Source organism: Ranitomeya imitator, chromosome 2, assembly GCF_032444005.1.
Source record: "Ranitomeya imitator isolate aRanImi1 chromosome 2, aRanImi1.pri, whole genome shotgun sequence".
NCBI lineage: Eukaryota > Metazoa > Chordata > Amphibia > Anura > Dendrobatidae > Ranitomeya > Ranitomeya imitator.
Window position 1 is genome coordinate 700862912 of NC_091283.1, and position 17605 is coordinate 700880516.

Genomic DNA, 17605 nt, shown 5'->3' on the forward strand with positions numbered 1-17605 from the left:
CGATCGGCCGTACTCATGGGGGGAGCGCGGCCGATCGCGGCCGGGTGTCAGCTGCTTATTGCAGCTGACATCCGGCACTATGTGCCAGGAGCGGTCACGGACCGCCCCTGGCACATTAACCCCCGACACACCGCGATCAAAGATGATCGCGATGTGCCGGCGGTGCAGGGAAGCATCGCGCAGGGAGGGGGCTCCCTGCGGGCTTCCCTGAGCCCCCCGCAGCAACGCGATGTGATCGCGTTGCTCCGGGGGTCTCTTACCTCCTCCCTGCAGCAAGTCCCGGATCCAAGATGGACGCGGATCCGGGTCCTCCAGGGAGGGAGGTGGCTTACCAAGTGCCTGCTCTGAGCAGGCACTTGGTAATGCTGCAGCGCTGTTTGACAGATCGGTGATCTGTCAGAGTGCTGTGCAAACTGGCAGATCACCGATCTGTATTGTCCCCCCCTGGGACAAAGTAAAAAAGTTAAAAAAAATTTCCAAGTGTGTAAAAAAATAAAAATAATCCTAAATAATGAAAAAAAAATTATTATTCCCATAAATACATTTCTTTATCTAAATAAAAAAAAAAACAATAAAAGTACACATATTTAGTATCGTCGCGTCCGTAACAACCCGACCTATAAAGCTGTCCCACTAGTTAACCCCTTCAGTAAACACCGTAAGAAAAAAAAAAAAAAACGAGGCAAAAAACAACGCTTTATTATTGTACCACCGAACAAAAAGTGGAATAACACGCGATCAAAATGACGAATATAAATAACCATGGTACCGCTGAAAGTGTCATCTTGTCCCACAAAAAACGAGCCGCCATACAGCAACATCAGCAAAAAAATAAAAAAGTTATAGTCCTCAGAATAAAGCGATGCAAAAATAATTATTTTTTCTATAAAATAGTTTTTATCGTATAAAAGCGCCAAAACATAAAAAAAATGATATAAATGAGGTGACACTGTAATCGTACTGACCCGAAGAATAAAACTGCTTTATCAATTTTACCAAACGCGGAACGTTATAAACGCCTCCCCCAAAAGAAATTCATGAATAGCTGGTTTTTGGTCATTCTGCCTCACATAAATCGGAATAAAAAGCGATCAAAAAATGTCACGTGCCCGAAAATGTTACCAATAAAAACGTCAACTCGTCCCGCAAAAAACAAGACCTCAAATGACTCTGTGGACTCAAATATGGAAAAATTATAGCTCTCAAAATGTGGTAACGCAAAAAATATTTTTTGCAATAAAAAGCGTCTTTCAGTGTGTGACGGCTGCCAATCATAAAAATCCGCCAAGAAACCCGCTATAAAAGTAAATCAAATACCCCTTCATCACCCCCTTAGTTAGGGAAAAATTAAAAAATTTAAAAAAATGTATTTATTTCCATTTTCCCATTAGGGTTAGGGCTAGGGTTAGGGTTAGGGCTAGGGTTAGGGTTAGGGTTGGGGCTAGGGTTAGGGCTAGGGTTTGGGCTAGGGTTGGGGCTAGGGTTAGGGTTAAGGCTACAGTTAGGGTTGGGGCTAAAGATAGGGTTAGGGTTTGGATTACATTTGCGGTTGGGATTAGGATTAGGGGTGTGTCTGGGTTAGAGGTGTGGTTAGGGTTACCGTTGGGATTAGGGTTAGGGGTGTGTTTGGATTAGGGTTTCAGTTATAATTGGGGGGTTTCCACTGTTTAGACACATCAGGGGCTCTCCAAACGCGACATGGCGACCGATCTCAATTCCATCCAATTCTGCATTGAAAAAGTAAAACAGTGCTCCTTCCCTTCCGAGCTCTCCCGTGTGCCCAAACAGGAGTTTACCCCAACATATGGGGTATCAGCGTACTCAGGACAACAACTTTTGGGGTCCAATTTCTCCTGTTACCCTTGGGAAAATACAAAACTGGGGGCTAAAAAATAATCTTTGTGGGAAAAAAAGAGATTTTTTATTTTCACTGCTCTGCATTATAAACTGTAGTGAAACACTTGGGGGCTCAAAGTTCTCACAACACATCTAGATAAGTTCCTTGGGGGGTCTAGTTTCCAATATGGGGTCATTTGTGGGGGGTTTCTACTGTTTAGGTATATTAGGGGCTCTGCAAACGCAATGTGACACCTGCAGACCATTCCATCTAAGTCTGCATTCCAAATGGCGCTCCTTCCCTTCTGAGCCCTCCCATGCGCCCAAATGCTGGTTCCCCCCACATATGGGGTATCAACGCACTCAGGACAAATTGGACAACAACTTTTGGGGTCCAATTTCTCCTTTTACCCTCGAGAAAATACAAAACTGGGGGCTAAAAAATAATTTTGAGAGGAAATTTTTTTTTTTTTCACGGCTCTGCATTATAAACTGAAGTGAAATGCTTGGGGGCTCAAAGTTCTCACAACACATCTAGATAAGTTCCTTGGGGGGTCTAGTTTCCAATATGGGGTCACTTGTGGGGGGGTTCTACTGTTTAGGTATATTAGGGGCTCTGCAAACGCAATGTGACACCTGCAGACCATTCCATCTAAGTCTGCATTCCAAATGGCGCTCCTTCCCTTCTGAGCCCTCCCATGCGCCCAAATGCTGGTTCCCCCCACATATGGGGTATCAACGCACTCAGAACAAATTGGACAACAACTTTTGGGGTCCAATTTCTCCTGTTACCCTCGGGAAAATACAAAACTGGGGGCTAAAAAATTATTTTTGTGGGAAAAAATTTTTGTTTTATTTTTACGGCTCTGCATTATAAACTTCTGTGAAGCTTTTATTGGGTCAAAGTGCTCACCACACATCTAGATAAGTTCCTTAGGGGGTCTACTTTTCAAAATGGTGTCACTTGTGGGGGGTTTCAATGTTTAGGCACATCAGTGGCTCTCCAAACGCAACATGGCGTCCCATCTCAATTCCTGTCAATTTTGCATTGAAAGGTCAAACGGCGCTCCTTCAATTCCGAGCTCTCCCATGCGCCCAAACAGTGGTTTACCCCCACATATGGGGTATCAGCGTACTCAGGACAAATTGTACAACAACTTTTGTGGTCCAATTTCTTCTCTTACCATTGGGAAAATAAAAACCTGGGGGCGAAAAAATAATTTTTGTGAAAAAAAGAGATTTTTTATTTTCACTGCTCTGCGTTATAAACTGTAGTGAAACACTTGGGGGCTCAAAGTTCTCACAACACATCTAGATAAGTTCCTTGGGGGGTCTAGTTTCCAATATGGGGTCATTTGTGGGGGGTTTCTACTGTTTAGGTATATTAGGGGCTCTGCAAACGCAATGTGACACCTGCAGACCATTCCATCTAAGTCTGCATTCCAAATGGCGCTCCTTCCCTTCTGAGCCCTCCCATGCGCCCAAATGCTGGTTCCCCCCACATATGGGGTATCAACGCACTCAGGACAAATTGTACAACAACTTTTGGGGTCCAATTTCTCCTTTTACCCTCGAGAAAATACAAAACTGGGGGCTAAAAAATAGTTTTGAGAGGAAATTTTTTTTTTTTTCACGGCTCTGCATTATAAACTGAAGTGAAATACTTGGGGGCTCAAAGTTCTCACAACACATCTAGATAAGTTCCTTGGGGGGTCTAGTTTCCAATATGGGGTCACTTGTGGGGGGGTTCTACTGTTTAGGTACATTAGGGGCTCTGCAAACACAATGTGACGCCTGCAGACCATTCCATCTAAGTCTGTATTCCAAATGGCGCTCCTTCCCTTCCGAGCCCTCCCATGCGCCCAAATGCTGGTTCTCCCCCACATATGGGGTATCAGCGCACTCAGGACAAATTGCACAACAACTTTTGGGGTCCAATTTCTCCTGTTACCCTCGGGAAAATACAAAACTGGGGGCTAAAAAATTATTTTTGTGGGAAAAAATTTTTGTTTTATTTTTACGGCTCTGCATTATAAACTTCTGTGAAGCTTTTATTGGGTCAAAGTGCTCACCACACTTCTAGATAAGTTCCTTAGGGGGTCTACTTTTCAAAATGGTGTCACTTGGGGGGGGGTTTCAATGTTTAGGCACATCAGTGGCTCTCCAAACGCAACATGGCGTCCCATCTCAATTCCTGTCAATTTTGCATTGAAAGGTCAAACGGCGCTCCTTCCCTTCCGAGCTCTCCCATGCGCCCAAACAGTGGTTTACCCCCACATATGGGGTATCAGCGTACTCAGGACAAATTGTACAACAACTTTTGTGGTCCAATTTCTTCTCTTACCATTGGGAAAATAAAAACCTGGGGGCAAAAAAATAATTTTTGTGAAAAAAAGAGATTTTTTATTTTTACGGTTCTGCATTATAAACTTCTGTGAAGCACTTGGTGGGTCAAAGTGCTCACCACACCTCTAGATAAGTTCCCTAGGGGGTCTACTTTCCAAAATGGTGTCACTTGTGGGGGGTTTCAATGTTTAGGCACATCAGTGGCTCTCCAAACGCAACATGGCGTCCCATCTCAATTCCAGTCAATTTTGCATTGAAAAGTCAAATGGCGCTCCTTCCCTTCCGAGCTCTGCCCTGCGCCCAAACTGTGGTTAACCCCCACATATGGTATATCAGCGTACTCAGGACATTTTCTATCATATAGACCCCTCAAAATGACTTCAAATGAGATGTGGTCCCTAAAATAAAATGGTGTTGTAAAAATGAGAAATTGCTGGTCAACTTTTAGGGTATGTTCACACGTTCCTGATTTCCATCCTTTTTTTTCAGGACTGTTTTTTAAAAAACTGCAGCTCTTGGCAGAAAACGCAGGTCCTTTTTTTGGTCCTTTTTTTGTCCTTTTTTGATGCGTTTTTTGATCCTTTTTTTATCCTTTTTTTATCCTTTTTTATGCAGTTTTCTATGCAGTTAAAATGGCTGAAAATACCCTAACCCTACCCCTAACCGTACCCCTAACCCTAACCCTACCCCTAACCCTACCCCTAACCCTAACCCTACCCCTACCCCTAACCCTACCCCTAACCCTACCCCTAACCCTACCCCTAACCCTACCCCTACCCCTAACCCTACCCCAACCTTAGTGGAAAAAAAAAAAATTCTTATTTTTTTTTTATTGTCCCTACCTATGGGGGTGACAAAGGGGGGGGGGGGGTCATTTACTATTTTTTTTTATTTTGATCACTGAGATAGGTTATATCTCAGTGATCAAAATGCAATTTGGAACGAATCTGCCGGCCGGCAGATTCGGCAGGCGCACTGCGCATGCGCCCGCCATTTTGCAAGATGGCGGCGCCCAGGGAGAAGACGGCCGGACGGACACCGGGACGCCGGGTAAGTATAAGGGGGGAGATTAGGGCACGGGGGGGGCATCGGAGCACTGGGGGGGGCATCGGAGCACGGGGCAGTGGGATTGGAGCACGGGGGGCGGGATCGGAGCACGGGGGGGCAGCCACACTCCGCCCACGCACTTCCGCCCGCTTCCCCGCACTTCCTGCTGCAGCGGTTCGGCACCACAAACCGCAGTAAAACTCGCAGATATTTTTTTCATCTGCGGGTTTTACTGCGGGTTTGACCTCACAATGGAGGTCAATGGGTGCAGAACCGCTGCGGCTCCGAAAAAAGAAGTGACATGGTACTTCTTTTTTCCCGCAGCTATTCAGCGCGGTTTGTTTTTTTTTATTTTCCGCATTGTGGGCACAGCAGTTCCTGTTTTCCATAGGGTACAATGTAATGTACCCTGCATGGAAAACAGCTGCTGACCCGCAGCGGGAAAATCGCGGCAATTCCGCAAGAAAAAAAGGATCGTGTGAACATGGCCTTAACCCTTATAACTCCCTAACAAAAAAAAATTTTGGTTCCAAAATTGTGCTGATGTAAAGTAGACATGTGGGAAATGTTATTTATTAAGTATTTTGTGTGACATATCTCTGTGATTTAATTGCATAAAAATTCAAAGTTGGAAAATTGCAAAATTTTCAAAATTTTCGCCAAATTTCCATTTTTTTCACAAATAAACGCAGGTAATATCAAAGAAATTTTACAACTATCATGAAGTACAATATGTCTCGAGAAAATATTGTCAGAATCACCGGGATCCGTTGAAGCGTTCCAGAGTTATAACCCCATAAAGGGACAGTGGTCAGAATTGTAAAAATTGGCCCGGTCCATAACGTGCAAACCACCCTTGGGGGTAAAGGGGTTAAAGGAAGTAGGAAGTGATGAGGCATTAAATAAATACAAAAAAATAAATAAATTATGTAAAAAGCAAATCAAGGCAGCAAAGATTGAGACAGAGAGACTCATTGCAAGAGAGAGTAAAAATAATCCCAAAATATTCTTTAATTACGTAAATAGTAAGAAACTAAAAAATGATAGTGTTGGCCCCTTAAAAATAGTCTGGGTGAAATGGTGGATGATGATGAGGAAAAAGCCAATATGCTAAATGACTTTTTTTCATCAGTATATACACAAGAAAATCCCATGGCAGACAAAATGACTAGTGATAAAAATTCCCCATTAAATGTCACCTGCTTAACCCAGCAGGAAGTACGGTGGCGTCTAGAAATCACTAAAATTGACAAATCTCCGGGCCCGGAGGGGATACACCCCCGAGTACTGCAGAATTAAGTACAGTCATTGATAGACAATTATTTTTAATCTTTAAAGACTTCATAATAACAGGGTAGGTACCACAGGACTGGCGTATAGCAAATGTGGTGCCAATATTCAAAAAGGAGACAAAAACTGAACTCGGTAATTATAGGCCAGTAAGCTTAACCTCTACTGTGGGTAAAATCCTGGAGGGCATTCTAAGGGATACTATACTGGAGTATCTGAAGAGGAATAACCTCATAACCCAGTATCAGCACGGGTTTACTAGGGACCGTTCATGTCAGACTAATCTGATGAGCTTCTATAAAGAGGTAAGTTCTGTACTGGACCAAGGGAACCCAGTGGACGTAGTGTATATGGATTTTTCAAAAGCTTTTGATACAGTGCCACACAAAAGGTTGATACAAAAAATGAGAATAATGGGGATAGGGGAAAATACAGTTAGGGCCAGAAATATTTGGACAGTGACACAAGTTTTGTTATTTTAGCTGTTTACAAAAACATGTTCAGAAATACAATTATATATATAATATGGGCCGAAAGTGCACACTCCCAGCTGCAATATGATAGTTTCCACATCCAAATCGGAGAAAGGGTTTAGGAATCATAGCTCTGTAATGCATAGCGTCCTCTTTTTCAAGGGACCAAAAGTAATTGGACAATGGACTCTAAGGGCTGCAATTAACTCTGAAGGCGTCTCCCTCGTTAACCTGTAATCAATGAAGTAGTTAAAAGGTCAGGGGTGGATTCCAGGTGTGTGGTTTTGCATTTGGAAGCTGTTGCTGTGAGCAGACAACATGCGGTCAAAGGAACTCTCAATTGAGGTGAAGCAGAACATCCTGAGGCTGAAAAAAAAGAAAAAATCCATCAGAGAGATAGCAGACATGCTTGGAGTAGCAAAATCAACAGTTGGGTACATTCTGAGAAAAAAGGAATTGACTGGTGAGCTTGGGAACTCAAAAAGGCCTGGGCGTCCACGGATGACAACAGTGGTGGATGATTGCCGCATACTTAATTTGGTGAAGAAGAACCCGTTCACAACATCAACTGAAGTCCAGAACGCTCTCAGTGAAGTAGGTGTATATGTCTCTAAGTCAACAGTAAAGAGAAGACTCCATGACAGTAAATACAAAGGGTTCACATCTAGATGCAAACCATTCATCAATACCAAAAATAGACAGGCCAGAGTTAAATTTGCAGAAAAACACCTCAAGAAGCCAGCTCAGTTCTGGAAAAGTATTCTATGGACAGATGAGACAAAGATCAACCTGTACCAAAATGATGGGAAGAAAAAAGTTTGGAGAAGAAAGGGAACGGCACATGATCCAAGGCACACCACATCCTCTGTAAAACATGGTGGAGGCAACGTGATGGCATGGGCATGCATGGCTTTCAATGGCACTGGGTCACTTGTGTTTATTGATGACATAAGAGCAGACAAGAGTAGCCGGATGAATTCTGAAGTGTACCGGGATATACTTTCAGCCCAGATTCAGCCAAATGCTGCAAAGTTGATTGGACGGCGCTTCATAGTACAGATGGACAATGACCCCAAGCATACAGCCAAAGCTACCCAGGAGTTCATGAGTGCCAAAAAGTGGAACATTCTGCAATGGCCAAGTCAATCTCCAGATCTAAACCCAATTGAGCATGCATTTCACTTGCTCAAATCCAGACTTAAGACGGAAAGACCCACAAACAAGCAAGACCTGAAGGCTGCGGCTGTAAAGGCCTAGCAAAGCATTAAGAAGGAGGAAACCCAGCGTTTGGTGATGTCCATGGGTTCCAGACTTAAGGCAGTGATTGCCTCCAAAGGATTTGCAACAAAATATTGAAAATAAAAATATTTTGTTTGGGTTATGTTTATTTGTCCAATTACTTTTGACCTCCTAAAATGTGGAGTGTTTGTAAAGAAATGTGTACAATTCCTACATTTTCTATCAGATATTTTTGTTCAACCCTTCAAATTAAACGTTACAATCTGCACTTGAATTCTGTTGTAGAGGTTTCATTTCAAATCCAATGTGGTGGCATGCAGAGCCCAACTCGCGAAAATTGTGTCACTGTCCAAATATTTCTGGCCCTAACTGTATGTGTAAGTGGGTTAAGAGCTGGCTCAGGGATAGGAAACAATGGGTGGTTATTAATGGAGCACACTCGGACTGGGTAGCGGTTAGCAGTGGGGTACCACAGGGGTCAGTATTGGGCCCTCTTCTTTTTAACATATTTATTAATGACCTTGTAGGGGGCATTCAGAGCAGAATTTCAATATTTGCAGATGACACTAAACTATGCGGGGTAATCAATACAGAGGAGGACAATTTTATATTACAGGGTGATTTATGTAAACTAGAAGCTTGGGCTGATAAATGGCAAATGAGCTTTAATGGGGATAAATGTAAGGTCATGCACTTGGGTAGAAGTAATAAGATGTATAACTATGTGCTTAATTCTAAAACTCTGGGCAAAACTGTCAAAGAAAAAGACCTGGATGTATGGGTGGATGACAAACTCATGTTCAGTGGCCAGTGTCAGGCAGCTGCTACAAAGGCAAATAAAATAATAAGATGCATTAAAAGAGGCATAGATGCACATGAGGAGAACATAATTTTACCTCTATACAAGTCACTAGTTCGACCACACTTAGAATACTGTGCACAGTTCTGGTCTCCGGTGTATAAGAAAGACTTAGCTGAACTAGAGCGGGTGCAGAGAAGAGCGACCAAGGTTATTAGAGGACTGGGGGGTCTGCAATACCAAGATTATTACACTTGGGGTTATTTAGTTTGGAAAAACGAAGACTAAGGGGTGATCTTATTTTAATGTATAAATATATGAGAGGACAGTACAAAGACCTTTCTGATGATCTTTTTAACCATAGACCTGAGACAGGGACAAGGGGGCATCCTCTACGTCTGGAGGAAAGAAGGTTTAGGCATAATAACAGACGAGGGTTCTGTACTGTAAGAGCAGTGAGACTATGGAACTCTCTGCTGTATGATGTTGTAATGAGTGATTCATTACTTAAATTTAAGAGGGGATTGGATACCTTTTTCTTAAAAAGTATAATGTTACAGGGTATATATACTAGATTCCTTGATAGGGCGTTGAGCCAGGGAACTAGTCTGATTGCCATATGTGGAGTCCGGAAGGAATATTTTTCCCCAAAGTGGAGCTTACTATTTGCCACATGGTTATTTTTGCCTTCCTCTGGATCAACATGTTATGGCATGTTAGGTTAGGCTATGGGTTGAACTAGATGGACTTAAAGTCTTCCTTCAACCTTAATAACTATGTTACTATGTTACTATGTATATGGGGCTCATTATTCTGTATAGAGGACTATGTGGTGCAAATTATACTGTATGGAGCACTATATGGGGCCATTATACTGTATGGGGCAATATATGGGGCTCATTATTCTGTATAGAGGACAATACTGTCCGGTTTCTGAGCTAATGTAGAATTTACAATAGATATCTCTCATGTAATGTAAGAAGTAAGTGAAATCTTTGGCATTGTACTATACCTTTATTTGTCTGCCGTATCGGTGCATTATGAATTGTGGTATGTGTTAAAGGGGCCCACTGGGAATCTTTCGCCCAGAGCCCATGAAAACCTGGAGCCGACCCTGCACACATGTATATACAATATACAGGAGGAGATGACATACAGATATATACTTTATACAGGGGAGATGACAAACAGGTATATTCGGAGGAGAAAATTAGAGGTGAGAGTTGAAAATGAGTAGTGTGAGTTGAAAATAAAGAGGTGTGAGTGCAAAATGAGCAGAGTGAGGGGTAAATAGTGGAGTGATCGGAAAATGACAGGTGTGAGGTCAAAATGACAGGTGTAAGGGGGGAAGAATGAAAGGAGTGAGGGAAAAATGAGAGTTGTGAGGGGGAAAATGAGAGGAGTGAGGGGGAAAATGAGAGGAGTGAGGGGAAAATGAGAGATGTGAGGGGAAAATGAGAGATGTGAGTTGGAAAATGAGAGATGTGGGGGGGGGGGCGGAATGAGAAGTGTGATGGGAAAATAAGGGAAGTGAGGTGCTATAACTAACCACAGTTAGTTTCTATGCCCGGCCAGCGCCAGGCTCTTCAGCTAGTTTTTAAATAAAATTGAAAACTATGTTTATTCTTATTTCTAATAGTGGACTTTATTCTGGCTGTGTCTTTATTTACCATGGAATTATAGTGTTAATAATTGATAGGTGTCTAATTGTCACTTCTCCATTACTAAGCCATGTGCTTGATGTCACCTGACAATACAAAGGTGACATCAACCCAATAAATATGAACCCCACTTTCCACCACTCCAGGGCAAGTTGGAAGAGCAGGGCAAAACACCAGAATTGGAGCATCTAATACATGTGCCTTTACTGGGCAGCTGCGCGTTGCTGTTTTTAGGCCGCGTGCCTATATCCAAGGCCTCTTACCATCCTTCAGAATACCAGCCCCCAGCTGTCTGCTTTAGCAAGGCTGGTTGTCAAAATGGGGGGGACCCCATGCCATTTTTTTTTATTATTTATTTAAATAACTAAGAATTGGGGGACCCCTCTATTCCTGATAACCAACCTTTCTGAAGCTGACAGCTGAGGGTTGCAGCCCCCAGCTGTGTGTTTTGCCTGGCTGGTTATCAAAAACACAGGGGAACGCACCCAGGTTTTTTTTTCATTATTTATTAATTACAGTGCAGGAGTGACTGCTGAATACGCCCATCCGACACTAGTGCTCTAACTGTTATTAGTGGCAACAGGTGTCCGATGATAGGAGCGGTAGTCCCATTAGCTGCCACCAGTGACCGGAGGTAAACTTTTTACCTCCGATCACAGCTGATCGTTCACGCTGTCTTCTGACAGTGTGGGAACCGTGGTTCTCTGACCGGCTGGGATGATTTCACCACTGATCAGAAGCGCTACGCCGGTGTTTCCCATGCCATCACACAGTATGGGAAACTCCTGTGTATGTTCAGCTATATTCGGCAATTTAATCAAGGATTAAAGCAGCGAATATTGCAAATTCGGCAATCGTGAGCCAAACCGAACATTAAAATATTCACTCATCTCTAATCCTGACAAAGCTTTGATAACAGGAAAACAATATAAGGAGGTTATATCCTCTTCCTAATTTAAGCATTGATTTGTGGGACCTAAAAACAAAGTAAACTCCCTAATGGCAATGACCTTATCAGGTAGAGGTCAGGTCTAATTAACCTTAGTCCCTCAAAAGTTATGCCATCAGATCTCTTTACCACATGAAAAGACCCCAGAATCCAACACTTTATGTGGTATAATTGGTGGGCACTATTACCAATTTATTACTGAAGCCAATAATAGGGAAAAGAAATAGAAGGGCCGATTGAAAAATAAACTGTAGTTGCTTGCAGTCAAATCAATGATATAAAGAACTAGAATGTCATACACTCTATCTTGCCGAGATTAAGCAGAAATAATCCTACACAGATGTGTGAACTTTTCCTTTAGGATATGGGGTTTTGCATAAAAGTTACCATTCTTATGCTGACATCATTCCTCCTGGCATCATGTGAAGCTCCACAAAAACCTGTGGTATGTTCAGTTATCGAAGGATTTCAAAGTCATAATGGCAGAGATGGCAGAGATGGAAGAGATGGTCCTACTGGCAGTAAAGGTGAACCAGGTAAATTCATTCATTAAAAAAAAAAAAAAAAAAAAAAATATGTAAGTGAAATCCTCCCAATAGTAAAATGAACTGGAAGAGCCTCACATTCTATTTCATTTGATTTATTCATGTATTCCATTTTTTATTGTTATTTAGAATGGTAATTTTAGGATGCATAGATTTAAATCAGTGCTAACTAGAGATGATTACATTTATTGATGATGTGGAATTGAATTCTCCATTTTACAAAAATCTGCATTCTCCAGAATATTAATTTTTTTTACAATTTGCTCCACGTGAATTTGGCAAATTGGTGGCCAGCTGCAATTTCCATTTTACTGAACCATAGAAGACCAATAAGATGATTAAAGCAATGATAATAATAGTATTTACCTGATGACTCCTCTATCCCACTGCCCCACAACCTGACTTCTGGTCCCTTGCACCTCCTCTTTATCTTGTACACTGTCACGTACCTGCTTCTCAGCACGTGACTTGGGATTGCGCCTACAAAGGTTAATCTGTCACCTTTCACCCAGTCCAGCATTCACCTCTGTCCTATGTTACAATGGGAGCATAAATCACACCCTGACACAGACCACACACTCCGCTTCATACACGCTGCCACCACTCACCGAGCACACGGGCGATGAGTCCCAGAGATAGAACTACTATATACCAATCACCAGGATCATAAACTCTAAGGCTATGTATTCTTTTAGAGCATACAAGGTTCAAACGTATTAAAGTTTTAAGTTTTAATAGAAAAGCTACAGTGCTTACAATAAAAGGATATAATAATATGGAAATAAAAAGTGACATACGAATGCAAAACAGTTATAAAATAAAATAGAGAAACTTACAGAAATATCTAACTTTGCAGTCTTGTATTCTGCTCCCTGAGGGGAGAGTGGTATGAAATGGCCCACTTCAGCTTGGCTGCTCCTCAGTCTGTGAACAACCTTCTATGGGTAAAGGCCAAATGTATAGATTAAACCTAGGGATAAGATTTCTGAACCAGCCTTTCATGTTAATATTCTAATTCCTTTGTTTGTGACTGGACCATAGCTACTTTACCAATGAATACATTATTTTTTCTCTAAACACGCTTTGTGTAACCTTGCTTTCTCAAAGTGACACTGCAGAACTTTGACACAGTTATGTGCCTGGTTGGCAGGTTTTTTTCTAAATAATACAGTATAAATGAACATCCATTCCTGACAGTCAAACCAGGTTTCTGTCCTGATGAAGAAGTCCTGTGTGACCTCGAAATGCATTGACCCTCTAAACCTTTATAATAAGGCGATATGCACACGTTCAGGACTTCTCGTCTTTTTTTCGGCCATTTTCCACTGAAAAAATGCTTAAAAAACGCATGCATTCACATCTAGAGTTGAGCGACCTTGACCTTTTTAGAGTCGAGCCGGGTTTCGCGAAACCCGACTATCTCAAAAGTCGGGTCGAGTGAAATCGGCCGATTATGGCGAAAAGTCGGGATCGACCGAAACACGAAACCCAATGCAAGTCAATGGGGCAGCATAGTCGGCAGTGAGTGGGGGCCAGGAAAACACCTAGAGTGCCCATTTTAATGTCATAACCATCCATTCTTCTTAATGAAGCTTGTCAAGCGTAATTTACCTTATAATAATTGGAAGGCATTTGAAATTGGGGGTCATTTGGCTAAAGTTGTGTGGGGTAGGGCTGGTTCAAGTAATTAGTGGGCCCAGGAAATCTGGACCACGTCACGGCAGTGGAGCAGGGAGAGGTAAGTATTTCAACTTTGCAAGTGCTGTGATCCTGAGCAAGCAGGGGGGGCCCACTTGTTGGCATTGGCACTGGCACAGGGCCCCTCAAAGTACAGCGGTGTGTTTGCACGGCGGGGGCGCCTCCCACCGGCAGCAACACTTTTGCGTACTATGAGAGGCCCTGTGCGAGTGACGTCGCCAACTAGTATTCCTCCTCCCACCTGATGAAGGAACCTGCACTTTCATCTGCACCTTCCTCTTTGTCCCCGTGTAAGGTGGTATGGTATGCGGGAAGAGCAACCTGACTTTCAGCAGGGTCACAATGTTGTTGTGTAGCATGCACGGGGAATGTTGCGTTATGGGTCAATGTACCAGCAGACTCATCTATCACTGGCTGGGCAATGGGCACGATGAAGTGAAAACACAGATATAGGCCCAAAGAATAAAGTGGGCTAAATGCAGTTCAAAATTGGTAACACAGGAATAACCAGGGGGCATTGCAGTGGAGGACAACTGGAATGAGAGGCTGACACAGAGAGTAGGGCCAAATCAGTAAGTAGTCGAAATGCAGTTCAAAATTGGCAACCGTAGTAAACAGGTGGCACAGCTTTGTTCAGTGGAGGAGAACAGCAAGGAGTGGCAGACACCGATAGTAGGCCCCAACCCAACTAGTAGGCCAAATGCAGTCTAACATTAACAACTACTTAACGAGAGCCTGAAAATGGAATTTCAGGACAGGAAACCAGGAGAACAGCAAGGAGTGGCAGACACCGATAGTAGGCCCCAAACCAACTAGTACGCCAAATGCAGTTGTTCCATTTAACCACAATTTAATGAGAGCCTGAAGATAGAAGCTCAGGAAAGGCAACCTGGGGAACACCTTGGAGTGTAACAAACCATCTCTCTCCACCCCATACCCATTTTGTAGGCCTAATGCAGTGTACTTTTCTACAACTACTAAACGAGAGTCGGAAGACCGAAGCAATGGCAAGGAAACCTGGGGAACACCTTGGAGTGTAACACACCATCTCTCTCCACCCCATACCCAATTTGTAGGCCTAATGCAGTGTAGTTTCCAAGAACTACTAAACGAGAGCCGGAAGATCGAAGCTCAGGAAAGGCAACCTGGGGAACACCTTGGAGTGTAACACACCCTCTCTCTACACCCCATACCCAATTTGAAGGCCTAATGCAGTGTAGTTTCCAAGAACTACTAAACGAGAGCCGGAAGATCGAAGCTCAGGAAAGGCAACCTGGGGAACACCTTGGAGTGTAACACACCCTCTCTCTACACCCCATACCCAATTTGAAGGCCTAATGTAGCGTAGTTTCCAACAACTACTAAACGAGAGCCGGAAGATCGAAGCTCAGGAAAGGCAACCTGGGGAACACCTTGGAGTGTAACACACCCTCTCTCTACACCCCATACCCAATTTGAAGGCCTAATGCAGTGTAGTTTCCAAGAACTACTAAACGAGAGCCGGAAGATCGAAGCTCAGGAAAGACAACCTGGGGAACACCTTGAAGTGTAACACAACGTCTCTCTACACCACGGAAGGGCTGATTCTTAGGAAGGAAGGCTGTTGGAAATAAGCATTGCGCGTCCGAGGGTGAATATATTCTTATTAGGTATATACTCACCCTCGGACGCGCCCTGCTTCTTTATTTGGAATGAATGTTTATTTGCAATGTGGTGTTGACTTTCTCTATTATTTTGGTAATTAATGATTTTATTATTTTCATTGTTTTGCATCTTCTCGGCAATAATATAAAGAAGACGTGACAGGACAACACTCGGTGGATGCCATATCTGTGTTTTCAATTTAAAAAACCTTTCAGTTAAATACTTGCAGGATAAAGTAATTGTAGCTGGTGGCCATTTTTAGTACTGTACCAGATTTTAGTTGTGTGTTTGTTTTTAATGTTAAAATGTCTGCATTTGATATCTCACCAGTATTTTCTTTTTTATAAGCAAAATACTTTTTTTTTAATTTTATGATGTTGGTTCAAGGGGTACACGGGCAGCAGTAGACAGGTCAGTGGAGGCCTAGTGGAAGGAGGGACCGCAGACAGGCTTCGAAGCCCTAACATAATAAATTGGGCTGCCTGTAGGCAGTTTAAAATTGGTTCCAGGGGAACACGGGCAGCAGTAGACAGGTCAGTGGAGGCCTAGTGGAAGGAGGGACCGCAGACAGGCTTCGAAGCCCTAACATAATAAATTGGGCTGCCTGTAGGCAATTTAAAATTGGTTCCAGGGGAACACGGGCAGCAGTAGACAGGTAAGTGGAGGCCTAGTGGAAGGAGGGACCGCAGACAGGCTTCGAAGGCCTAACATAATAAAATGGGCTGGCTGTAGGCAATTTAAAATTGGTTCCAGGGGAACACGGGCAGCAGTAGACAGGTAAGTGGAGGCCTAGTGGAAGGAGGGACCGCAGACAGGCTTCGAAGGCCTAACATAATAAATTGGGCTGCCTGTAGGCAATTTAAAATTGGTTCCAGGGGAACACGGGCAGCAGTACACAGGTAAGTGGAGGCCTAGTGGAAGGAGGGACCGCAGACAGGCTTCGAAGGCCTAACGTAATAAAATGGGCTGGCTGTAGGCAATTTACAATTGGTTCCATGGGAACACGGGCAGCAGTAGACAGGTCAGTGGAGGCCTAGTGGAAGGAGTGACGGCAGACAGGCATCAAAGGCCTAACATCATAACATTGGGCTGTTGGCAATTTAAAATTGGTTCCAGGGGTACACGGGCAACAGTGGTCTGGTCAGTGGAAGTCTAGTGGAAGGAGTGACGGCAGACAGGCATCAAAGGCCTAACATAATAACATTTGGCTGTTGGCAATTTAAAATTGGTTCCAGGGGTACACGGGCAACAGTGGTCTGGTCAGTGGAAGTCTAGTGGAAGGAGTGACGGCAGACAGGCTAAGAAGGCCTAACATAACAAAATTGGGCTGGCTGTAGGCAAGTTTAAATTGGTTCCAGGGGAACACGGCCAGCAGTGGCCTGGTCAGTGTAGTAGTTGTAGAAAGAACGGACCGCAGACAGGCTTCGAAGGCCTAACATAACAAAAATGTCAAAACAATGGTATTGTCAGTGCCAGGCATTGAAGGATGTCAGCGCATAGACTAAACATTGGTGAAGCTGTGAGAGATAATTTTGCTAGTGGTAGAGCACTGTTTGAGCTGGGGGGGGAACTGTCTTGTGGCCGGCGGTACAGGCCCAGGGCCCCTCATATTACAATGGTGTGTCTGACGTTGGGTGCGCACCACCACCGCCAGAGACACTTTATTGTACTATGAGGGACCCAGTGGCAGTGCCGTCGACCAAAAGCGGGCACACCCACCTCTTCAGACAAACAGCACTCTCACGGGTGCTGGCGCAAAGTGGCGATACCACGGCCCCGTGTGGGGAGTTTGGCCATTTTGTTAGGAGTAAACATGTCGTATGCTGGACAATCAGGTGCAGAAAATTACGAGATTGGAAAAGTCATTCAGAAGAGTCCACAGGCAAGACCTTTTCATAGGAAAGTTAGGTGTCAGCCGGGCAAGGTGGGGCAAAAGATTTCGAAATCCAGTTGTGGTTCATTTTAATGAAGGTTAGATCATCTACATTTTGGGTAGCCAGACGAGTCCTTTTTTCAGTTAGTATTGAACCTGCAGCACTGAATACTCTTTCTGATAGGACACTAGCTGCCGGGCAAGC

At 43.5% G+C, this 17605-nt stretch overlaps 1 protein-coding gene across 1 annotated transcript in view; it reads left to right on the forward strand.

Annotated features, from left to right (window-relative positions):
- The window catches only part of LOC138666799 (collagen alpha-1(I) chain-like), a 104512-nt gene that overhangs the window by 11709 nt on the left and 75198 nt on the right, over positions 1-17605 (forward strand). Inside the window, exon 2 of the mRNA XM_069754973.1 lies at positions 12002-12176. Within this exon, the coding sequence (XP_069611074.1) occupies positions 12002-12176 (175 nt within the window). The remainder of the gene's footprint in view (positions 1-12001; positions 12177-17605) is intronic.